This window comes from Alexandromys fortis, unplaced genomic scaffold, assembly GCF_014885135.2.
Source record: "Alexandromys fortis isolate MF-2015 unplaced genomic scaffold, M_Fortis_MF-2015_v1.1 scaffold_146, whole genome shotgun sequence".
In the NCBI taxonomy this organism is placed as follows: Eukaryota; Metazoa; Chordata; class Mammalia; order Rodentia; family Cricetidae; genus Alexandromys; species Alexandromys fortis.
In genome coordinates, this window is record NW_026068042.1 from 597,808 (window position 1) to 608,560 (window position 10,753).

Below are 10,753 nucleotides of genomic sequence, written 5' to 3' on the forward strand. Positions count from 1 at the left end.
TTGACGAAGCTTAACCTACAGAACAAAAATCTAAGTGCCTTGGCTTTTAGTGATCTGGCCCAAACTTCCAGATTCAGCACTACAGAACCCCACTATCCAGACACTGCTTATAGATGTTCCTATGAAGGAAAACCCTGCCCTGCCCTAGCCCCAACTATCTTTCAAAACCCAGCACAAGCTGGTGCACGCCTTTAATCCCAGCACTCGGGAGGCAGAGGCAGGCGGATCTCTGTGAGTTCGAGACCAGCCTGGTCTACAGAGCTAGTTTCAGGACAGGCTCCAAAGCCACAGAGAAACCCTGTCTCGAAAAACCAAAAAAAAAAAAAAAAAAAAAAAACCCAGCACAAATAGAACCTCAATAGTCCTTGATGTGCTACACAAAGACCCGCATTAGACTCTCCCTCATCAGACACTTTTATCACTACGTGATACTCAACCGATTGTCAATCACTCCTCTAAGAGCCCAGAGAGCAAGAATTGCTTGGACCAAGCCTTGTATCTACCCAGAACCTTCCACAGATGTCTGCTTACTGACCCACATAGTTAGCTCTTACCCATGCCCTCCTCGAGCAGCAAACATTTCATGGAAAGGGAATTGGCGATGTAAGTCCTTCTCAATCACATCCAGCCACTTGGGGTCCCCAGGGGCCCGTTCCAGCTCCTACAATGGGACAGCAGGGGTTACCTCAGGATCCAGGAGAACTGAGTTCTCCTGCAAAGACAGTGCCATGTGTACCCAGACCTCGGAGTTGCACAAACCTCAAACTTGCCCGGGTTCTGCTCCAGGAGTTCCTTGCTATTAGACAGGTACTGCCAGGCCTTGGCTCTGAGAGAAGAGGGGATCCCTTTCCGGCAGCGCAGTTTTACCTAAGGCAGAGTAGCATCAGGGATGACAGCTTCAGGGCTGGAACATTCTCCAAGCTTTCCCCACTAGCCATCAGGCTCCCAGAGACATTCCTCCCACGTGCCAGCTATGACAAAGCTGGACCTGGCCTGGCTACAGTTTAAAGCTCCTCCTAAGGCTCAGCACCACTGATCTTCAATGTGTTAGGAGGGCAGATATTATTAGTTTCCTGGGCTTTCCATCAGCATTGCCCCTCCCCCACCCTTGCACAGTGTCCAACCCACCACACAGCCCTCAAACCTTCTGGAAACGCCGTGACAGCCACTTATCCCAGTTATTGAACATTTCCAGCCATTTGAGCTCCCGCTGCCGAGCCACATCCACAGGAATAGAGCTCTCTCTGCAGAGTCAGGGTAAGTATGGAAGACGTCAGTGGGCTGCTGGGGAAACTGAGCCAGCCAGCTGCCTCAGGCTCAACTGAGAAACTAGAAACTGTGCCATCCAGATGTCTGAATAGTTGGCCATCCAAAGCCTTGTCCACCACACTTTAAGGGCTTCCTTCTCTACTAGATCTTTACACACAGAATTTAAATCCCATTTCTGACACATCCAATTTTGGTGATACTGAAGATACATTCTGGCTAGTGACGCAGTTCAGTAGTACTGTGCTTATCTTGCATGTCAAAGGCCCTAAATTCAGTCCTAGCATTGCAAAAATAATGGTATTTAAACTTAAGCCACATTTTTGTATTAAATCTGGATCTAAGTTCTAGTTTTACCATTTATTCATTGTGTGACCTTGAGAAAGTCACTTAATTTTCCTAAGCCTCAATTTCCTCATTTGTAAGGTAGAGAAAATAACAATATCTACCTGAAAGGACCTGTAAGGTGCTATAGCAGGGGGCTCAGTCAGTATTCGTAATGACCTTACGAGATTTCTTAGACCATCCCTGACTTCCACTCCTCTTTACAATCTCCCCAGATTCCCAAGCAAATGTACTGTTCTGTCAGCTCCATGTTCAAGGTGCCCCCATCTGTCTGGCAATGGTTGGCTACTTACAAGAACCAGTTCCAGGAGAATGAAATGGAAGTGCAAGAACAGATTTTAGAAATTCCACAGACTAAGTCAAAACCCATGTCTCTTAGAGCTGGAAGCCCTGATGTGTGTAACCTGGGGGTCGTCCTCAGCTATAAGCGGGATGCCACTATCTACAGTTATGAGAACTAATAAGAAAAATGCAAAGTTAGGCGTTGGTGGTGCAGGTCTTTTAATCCCAGCACTTGGGAGACAGAGGCAGGTGGGGTCTCTGTGAGTTCGAAGCCAGCCTGGTCTACAAAGAGTTTCAGGACAGCCAGAGCTGTTACACAGAGAAACCCTGTCTCGAAAAACAAAACAACAAAAAAAGAGCATAAAAAGACTATTAAATAGGAGCTTCTTGTATATTGATTTATTTTGAGCTAGATGCTCCCTAAACAGAGACGCCCTAAATTAGTTCCACTCTCAGAGATGGGAAGATGAAGGTGCCTTCCTGCCCTTAGGAACACTGCAGCTTACAAACGGAGAAAGGGCTGGAGAGATGGCTCAGCTCTAAGAAACTGGATGTTCTTGCAGAGAACCAGGTCCAGTTCCCAGCACCGACATGGCAGCTAAGGAAGGTCTGCAAAAAACGTAGTTCAGAGGACCTGAAGCTCTGTGTCTCCCGGGCACTACAAGCACATGATGCACGCCGTGTGCAGACATGCATGCAGGTGAAACACTGCATACATAAACACTGATCAAACCAAAGCAGAAAGGGGAGCCATGTCCACTCTGACACAAGAAATGCAATGATAAAAACTCACACAAGCATTAGTATTATGAGCACAGCAGGTATCAGGGGAAGGCTTCCTGGAGGAAAGGCCATCAGAAGTGTACCAGAAGGAGCGAAGAAAAAGGAGGAGGAGAAAGAGAAGGGGAAGAAGGGCGTCCCTGGCAGGTGGAGAGGCCTGAATAATCCACTACTAATTTAGTACAGAGCCTGGCAGATTGGCGCTGAGACCAAAGTGGCTGGCATGGCTGGGCAGTACGGTGCCAGTGTGAAGGCTGAAGAGTGTGGACTTTACCCTGTAAGAGAAAGTGTTCATTCTAATGTATTACAATCAGCCTTGCCACAGAGGTAATTCCTCTGGCATGGAAGACAGACTCTAAAGTGACAAAGTTACAAAAAGAGAAATAGCACCCAGCACAGTGCCTGACATAGGAGCAATATTCTAAAACTGAATTTGACCCAAGTTCCTCTGACTAGTACTGAGCAATGTCCACTACTCACACAGATCCACGCTATTTGAGGGAGGCAACTCAGTGTGCTAGTTTTGTTTCTTATGAGCTGAAAAGAGTGCAGAAGAAAGGATCAGCATCAAACTTCAGTCAGAGTTCCAACTGTGCCCAATCAAATTTTCTGAGTTTGCTTAGCTTATAAGCCCTGCCTAGATTACTCCCAGCCATCTTCCTGACTGACAGGCTCCTCAGCAGAAGTCTCACATCCAGGTGCTCACAAAACCCTCTGGTCTCTAGGCTTAACCCAAGCAACTGTACTGAAACCAACAGTTTAGGCATTCCCTCCAGATGAACGCCCCTCCAGATGAACGCCTTCAAAGTACTACTGGAGTCTGCTCAGCACAGGCCTGGCTCCAGCGTCCCCAGGCGATGCTCTGGGCTGAGCTAACCAGGTTACTGACCAGCAGCAGGTTAAAGGAGCACAGAAACAATGGTAGGATCCAGAGAGGGGGAAGGAAGAAGGCAGAGCGATCACACCCCCACCTTAGGAGTGACTCAGGCCCCTCCCTGGAAGGAACTAGGAAAGCTCGACTAGGGCAGGGGAGATGAGGAAATGGGGAAGAGGCCACCCCCACCCCTTGCCTTCAGTGAAAAGACAAGCCTGCCCTGTCCCAGGAGCCCTGCCTTCAGGGCCTCCCCTCCATCAACCAGACTTCCTCACCCCACCATTCTGCCCGCTGCTTTTCTGAAGGCGCCTGCATCCTTCCTGCCCTCAGGGACCCAAGATCTCTACAGAACCCTGGTCCAACCAAACTTCCAGAGTATCTGACCTTTTAGTAATGGTTTCATACCAAGCAGCGAGTAGCTTCGCTGCTTAGCAGGTATCATCTCGCTCAACCCTTCAGTTCACAGGGGAAACCGAGGCACAGAGACAGGGGCGCCACTAGCTCAAGGACACTGGCCTAGGCAAGGTCTAGAATTAAACCCACATAGGTGATTGTCTTCATCCCGGACTCTGAAGCCACAGACACACCAGGATGCTCTGGGCTCCTGCTAATGACTCCCTGGGGCGGGCCTGGCCAGGGGCATCACTTCCCTTCCCCCCACCCCAGTTTCCACAGGCAGCCCCACGGAGTGCCCACCGTGTACTCACAGGCTGCCCGAGTACTGGCTGCCCCCAAGGAAACCATACTTGTCCGTCTTGCGCAGGGCCAGCCCATTTATCTCCGAGTCTGAACCCATGGAGCTCACATCATCCGCCAAGGACTCCAAGGTCCCGGACATGAGGCTCACGGAATCCAAGTAGCTCAGGGAGTCCGGGGCCTGCCCTCGAGGCCCAGGGATGCCAGGTCCGAGGCTGGACGTGGAGCCCAGGTCTTGAAAGTTTTCAACAGGCTCCGGAGCTGGGGTCACCGTCACCACAGCCACCGGAGCCTCACCCGTCCCGGGAGGGCCTGGGACAGGCCCCGAGGGGTCCTCGGGCGCCGGCCCTGCGGATGCTGATGTAGCAGCCCCATGTCCACCTGTCACCTGTCCAGCTCCACCCGGTGCAATCACTCCTGAAGCCACTGTGGTTCCCGGCTTGGGGGCAAGCGGGGGTTTGGCAGTCAGGGCTCCAGGCGCCGTTCTGGAAGGGGTCCGAGTTGGGGTCCCTGGTCCTGGGACGGGCGAGGCTCGAGCCTCTTCCGTCTTCGGAGCGTCTGCTCCCGAAGCCAAGGCCACCGAGGTCTCCGCTCCCGCCTCTGTCGCCGGTGCAGGGGATTCTTGCGTCTTCGCGGCTTCGGGTGAGGCCTCTAGGGTCAGCACCACCAGCGTGCTGCCCGTGGCCGTCGTGGCCGTCGTGGCCGTCGTGGCCGTGGTCTGTGCCGACCCTGGAAGCCAGGCGGGCTGAGCCTCCCCGGGGACCACCAGGTCGACGGGAGCAGAAGTGGCCGTAGTCACTGGCGGTCCCGGTGCCACCACTAGTACCGGCCCGGCCCGGGAGCCCCGGGGCGGAGGCGAAGGGGCAGCGGAGGCGCCGTGACGGCGCGGCGGGGCCACCAGGGGCGCCGGGCCCGTCTCCATAGCCGTGGGCCGCCCCTCACATCCCCCCCGCCGCGGAGGCCGCAGAAGGCGCCGCCCCTCAGGCCGCCCGGAGCAGCCCGCCCGGGCTGCAGAGAGGGCGAAGGGCGCGGCTCGGCGCGCGCCGGGGGCGGGGCGGGACCGGGCGGCAGGCGGCAGGCGGCGCGCGCAGGCGGGGCAGGGGTCGGGGGCGCTCGCGCCGGGGTCTCCCGGCCTCTCACCCTGCTCGCGCGCTCGCGCCGCCCCCTCCCAGCGAGGGGCCGGCTGCCGACGACGCGCCTGCGCAGACGCCGAGGCGCCGCCAGAGTCTCGCCAGACTACGCCTGCGCGAGGGAAGGCCCTCTTGCGCCCCCCCTTTTTTTTCTTTTCTCCCGCCCCCTCCAGAGGACCTGGACAGATAATAGGAGAGAGAAAACTGGGTTCCTGCCAATCGCTGGGAGGGAGGGTGGGGTTGGAGGCGGGAAGAGGGTGGGTAGTCTAGAAAGAGGAAATGAAGAAGGCGGAGGCAGGACGAAGAAAATAGGCAATAGGAAAAAGGGACCCTGGGCCTCCTGGCCAATGAACACTGCTGAAGTGTGAGTGATCGCGGAAGGGCGGGGAATGAGGCTGGGGCTGGGCAGTAAGAGGTAGGGCCTAGGACCTCTTAGCCAATAGAAACGGAGAAAAGGGAACCAATGAAAAAAGAGCCGGGCGGTCAACTTGACCTACGGCCATGTCTATTCATGTACTGACAGCGTCAACAGTCAATAGGAAGGGCTGAAGAATTCTTCGACTTCCTGAGATGGTCAGGAAGGAATGACACCTAGAGAGAGGCGGGCTGAACTTGTGCTTAACTTATCAGCCAATGACTGTCTTTCTTCATTTTGCAGAAGGCTAGGAAGATCAGCAAATGGTAGCTTCGAGGGGCAGGGTGCTGCCAGCAGGCGGTGCCAGAGCAAGAATAGTCAGTGACAACCAGAGACAAGCGCGAGAGGAGGTGACAGCTGGAGACATCTCTGAGAAGGAGCCTGGAGCATCCTCGCTGCGGCTCCTAGCCAATAAGAGTTCCGTGCTGGTCTTCTTGGGTTTCCAAAAGGGCCTCCATTCATTCAGCTCCTGAGTGCACCACAAACCTAGTGTCCTCATCCAGCACTCCCCACCGTGATGCCTCTAATTAGACTATAGTCAGCATCTTCTAAAAGGCTCGTTTCTCTGAATTCCCTACTTCAGGCAGGAATCCCGGACCAGGTTTCTCTAAGTTCTCATACATAAATTGGGCTTCTCCCCCGAACGCTGCGATTTCTCAAACCTTATCCCTCTGAATGCTGATTCTGAGGCGGGAAGGGAGGGATGTTTCCATATCAGAACCCAAATCTGTGAATCCTCAGTACCTTGAACCCTCCATATCTATATTCCTGTTCTTTGGAGGATTCAAGAACCAAGCCCTGTCATTATCACATCACTTTAGAACTCAGTGCCTACTAACCTAGACTCCAATTTCATGAGCCCTCAAGGTTGCCCTCAGACCAAAATCATAAAGATCAGACCTTATGAGCACTGACCTTCTAGCTTCTACACACCGCTTCCTCTGGCCTCTGTTCTCTTGAGCCCCCAAATGAACACAGCATCTACACTCTGAAATTCTAGTGAACCCTACTCTCCACTTCCCAGTTCTCCACTAGCTTTTGAGTTGTGAGGCTCCCCAGTCTTTTTGGCTCACTCCCCTACTCCCAACTCAGGCCCAGACCCTGGAATGACCTATCGGGTCTTTTTCTCCACTTCTCCATCTTCCACCTGATTCAAGTTTACTGAGCATGCCCCCAGGCCCATTCCCTTTTTAGAGTCTTTCTCACCTCCCGGAACCCACTAATGAGTGGGCTCCTCCATGACGTAGACCCCCACGGTACCCATATAAGGCAAAACAGCTGCCAACTAAAGCGGGGGGGGGGGGGCTGTGCAGGAGGCTAAGGGCAGCTGCTAAGTTTAGGGTGGCTCCTTCTCTCTTCTTAGAGACAACAGGTGGCTGGGCCCCAGTGCCCAGAAAAGAAAATGTCTTAGTGGCATTGGCATGGACTGGAGGAGGGAAGGGAGGAGACACATTCCTCAGGACATCAGGTCCTAAAGGGAGCAGGAGATGGGTGTCACTGCCAACCTGGGGTTTCCTCTGCTGCTGTCGCCCCAGACCTCCATTGCATGGAGAATGTGGCACTGAGACCCAGAACTTTATGAGAAGGGACCTCAAAGTCACAAAGTCAGCCAAACTAGTTCTTTCCCAGGAAGGAGAAGTCGCTGGCTGTGCTACCTAGGGAGAAGGTGACAGCTAGCACTTCCCTCTTGGGGCCTTTGTCACTTCTCTTCTGAGGTCCAGCCTCGATTCTTCAACCCTTTCCAAGTTCACCAGCATCTCTGCTTGCCATTGAACACCCCGCAGTATCTGGTGGCCAACCCTGAACATCTAGCCCCATCACAATTCTGGCGAACCTAACAGCTGACCTTTCACTGTCCCGACCTTTGCCCACGTGCTGTGCCTTCTTTCTTGCATGTCTGACCATCAGCCCTCACCTGAATCACTTTCTTAGCTTTCCGCTGAGTTCTGTTACTGACATCACTTGCTTACTTACTAAAGCAAACCCACAAGGTCAAGTACATTGTAGGTCTGCATTAAATGCTTACTGAGTTTGGATCTGAGCCACCCCACTTAGGGGCCCAAGGTCTGGTTCTTTTCCCCTAGAACTATGGATTGGTGGGGCCTCTCTGATTTCTGGCACAATCCAGTCCCTTTGGGGAGAAAGAACATCTCTTCCTGTCTATCCTAATGAGACTTACATCCCAAGACTTACTCCCTCCTCCCTTTCTGGGCTCCAGCTGCTGCAGGCCTCCAAGAAAGGAGAGGCCCCTGAGCCGGGCTATTTTAGTATCTGGGGTGGGTATCCACAGGGCTAAGGTTACCATGGTATGTTAAGGGCTGTGGGGACAGGACTATATAACCCCAGAAGAGCTGCCCCAAGCAGATCCTCTGCCTTTTCCAGCAGGAGCCACTGCCTTGCCCCCAGGAGATCTAAGATATGGTGAGTGTGGATCCCCAGCCACAGTCCAAAGCCACTAACTCAGGGTAGCCTCACCCTTCAAAAAGAAAAACAAGTTGGTGTTTCTCAGTCCAACTACAGGTGAGGTATGGATGGTCTCTCAGCACCAGAGTGGAGCAGAGGGTGCAGGGGCTGAAGGACTCAGTCAAGGACAGCATGCTTGGATGGTCACCCATGGGGAGTGGGGGGGTCAGAGCCGCTCAAAGTCTGCTCCATCCTTTCTGTGCTCATCTCTAAAGTCCTCGGGCCAGTGAGATGATCCCACTCCCATCTGATAAGTGAGAAGTAGAGGTTCAGATAGGGACAGGGAATAGATTAAGCTAGCAGGTATGAGCGCCAAGTTAGCAGGCCCAGAGTCCTGAGAAGGGTGCTTGTTGGACAGGATGAAGGGACCCGGGAGCTATAGCTGGCATGTAAGAGATACAGCCAAAATGAGCCCTCTTAGCCAAGATACAGCCAAAACGAGCCCTCTTAGCCAAGATGCACCAAAAAAGAGAAAGAGAGTTTAGAAAAAAGGACTCAAAGAACTCTGAATCTGATCAGGCATGGTGGTATATGGCCATAATTCCAGCTGTTTCCAAGGCTGAGGGAGTAGAATCACTGGGGTCCAGGAGTTCTAGACCAGCCTGAGCAACATAAGGAGACCTGGGCTCAAAAGAAAAAAGAAAGACTGAGAAGGAGGAGCTGGGGGTGGTAATGAATGTCTTTAATCCCAGGACTCAGGAGAGTTAGATGCCTCTCTGCGAGGTCAGGAGAGTCAAGGTCTACACAATGAGCTCCGGGGCTAAGTAGTGAGACCAATGTCTTTTTTTTTTTTTTTCTTTGTGGTTTTATCTGCCTGCCTCTGCCTCTGTTGGGATTAGCCCGCACCTGACATAAGAAAAAGAGGGGGTGGGAATGTAACTCAGTAACTGGTAGTGCTTGACTGGCAACCGAATAAAATCAGACGTGGCCGCCTAGGATGCTGCGCTTGGAGGTCGAGACGGAGGCAAGCAAACAGAAGGGTCAGGTCATCCTCAGCCAAGTAGCAAGTCTAGGGGCTACCGCATGAGACCCAGCCTTTAACGACAACAGAAGTCTGGTCTACCTCCCAGGAGGGAGGTACAGGAACTGCTGGCCATCGCTCCTTCTCAACCTCTACCCTCACAGGCACCCAAGAAGGCCAAGAGAAGGGCAGCAGCAGAAGGGAGCTCCAATGTCTTCTCCATGTTCGACCAGACTCAGATCCAGGAGTTCAAGGAGGTGAGCAAGGGAAGCTAAGGAAAGTCCCCCATCCCCCACCCCCGAAAGTGCACCTGTTGAGGGGAGGTTTAGAATTCCTCCCCTCCTTGTGAAGGGTGGAGGGGGGGTCAGCTGGCCGAGAGCCAAAATCTGATCTGCCTGGGGCAGCACTGCTGAAGCCTCGGGCCCATTCCTGGCTTCACCTGTCTCCACCCCTACCCTCCACAGGCTTTTACTGTAATTGACCAGAACCGAGATGGCATTATCGACAAGGAGGATCTCCGGGACACCTTTGCAGCCATGGGTGAGCCCCCTACTCCCGCCCATAGACCGTGAAAGCTATGGAAGCTGAGGGGACTCCAGTGGCTTCTGGTCCCCAGCACCCCGCTCCAATCCCTGCTGCTCACCCCGTTCAGGCCGTCTCAATGTGAAGAATGAGGAACTCGACGCCATGATGAAGGAAGCCAGTGGGCCCATCAACTTCACCGTCTTCCTGACCATGTTTGGGGAGAAGCTGAAGGGTTAGTGAAATGTCCTCGGTTCGAGACCCTAGTTCCATCTTCCCAGACCTTCAGGGGCTCGCTGAACTCATGTGTCCTCTGACCCTTCAGGTGCGGACCCTGAGGATGTAATCACCGGAGCCTTCAAGGTCCTGGACCCAGAGGGCAAGGGCACCATCAAAAAGCAGTTGTGAGTGGCCCCCTTCAGTAGCTCCCTAGGTTCCTATGTCAGAGCTCGGGGTTGGCGGAACGAGAGAGCAGCAAGGACTGGGTGACTGGGTTGCATTTTCACAGCAACTGAGGAGAGAAACTTGAGATGGGAGGTCACAGCATTTGGGAGAGAGCCAGACTAACAAGAGCCACCCTGGTTTCAGCGAAGAATGGGGTAACAGGAAGGAAATGAGAGGGGACAGGATTTATAAACCCAATCTCACCTCCCAAATGTCACCTTCTCAGCCTGGAGGAGTTGCTCACCACACAGTGTGACAGATTTTCCCAGGAGGAGGTGAGTTGGGGAGGGCCTGGGAAGAGGGAGGACTCGGGCAGTGGGAGTTCGAGGACCACTCCTAAACTTACTCCTACACCTTCCCACAGATCAAGAACATGTGGGCAGCTTTCCCTCCAGATGTGGGCGGCAACGTAGACTACAAGAACATCTGCTATGTCATCACACACGGTGACGCTAAGGACCAGGAATAGGGGACCCAAGGTCTCAGAAGACCTACATAGGCATCTAGCCTCCCCAACTCTCACCCGACCCCCAATAAAACTCAACTGGTCTTTGTTTCTTATTGGTGGCAACTTC

At 53.4% G+C, this 10,753-nt stretch overlaps 2 protein-coding genes across 3 annotated transcripts in view; one reads left to right on the top strand and one right to left on the bottom strand.

Moving 5' to 3' along the window:
* The window catches only part of Tbc1d10b (TBC1 domain family member 10B), an 11,611-nt gene extending 6,170 nt beyond the window's left edge, over positions 1-5,441 (bottom strand). Inside the window, exons 1-4 of one of the 2 annotated variants that reach the window (XM_050165980.1) lie at positions 4,255-5,441; positions 1,145-1,244; positions 760-867; positions 555-661 (exon numbers count right to left, since the gene is read on the bottom strand). In XM_050165980.1, the coding sequence (XP_050021937.1) occupies positions 555-661; positions 760-867; positions 1,145-1,244; positions 4,255-5,165 (1,226 nt within the window). In that variant the 5' untranslated portion in view covers positions 5,166-5,441. The remainder of the gene's footprint in view (positions 1-554; positions 662-759; positions 868-1,144; positions 1,245-4,254) is intronic. The other variant, XM_050165979.1, reaches the window with a different exon arrangement.
* A 239-nt stretch (positions 5,442-5,680) lies between these two features.
* Myl11 (myosin light chain 11) lies at positions 5,681-10,739 on the top strand. The gene is made up of 8 exons (XM_050165906.1): positions 5,681-6,205; positions 8,174-8,209; positions 9,377-9,469; positions 9,677-9,752; positions 9,865-9,969; positions 10,060-10,138; positions 10,405-10,453; positions 10,543-10,739. The coding sequence occupies exons 2-8, from the start codon at positions 8,207-8,209 to the stop codon at positions 10,645-10,647; spliced, it is 510 nt and encodes a 169-aa protein (XP_050021863.1). The 5' UTR covers positions 5,681-6,205; positions 8,174-8,206; the 3' UTR covers positions 10,648-10,739.
* Positions 10,740-10,753: the final 14 nt, after the last annotated feature.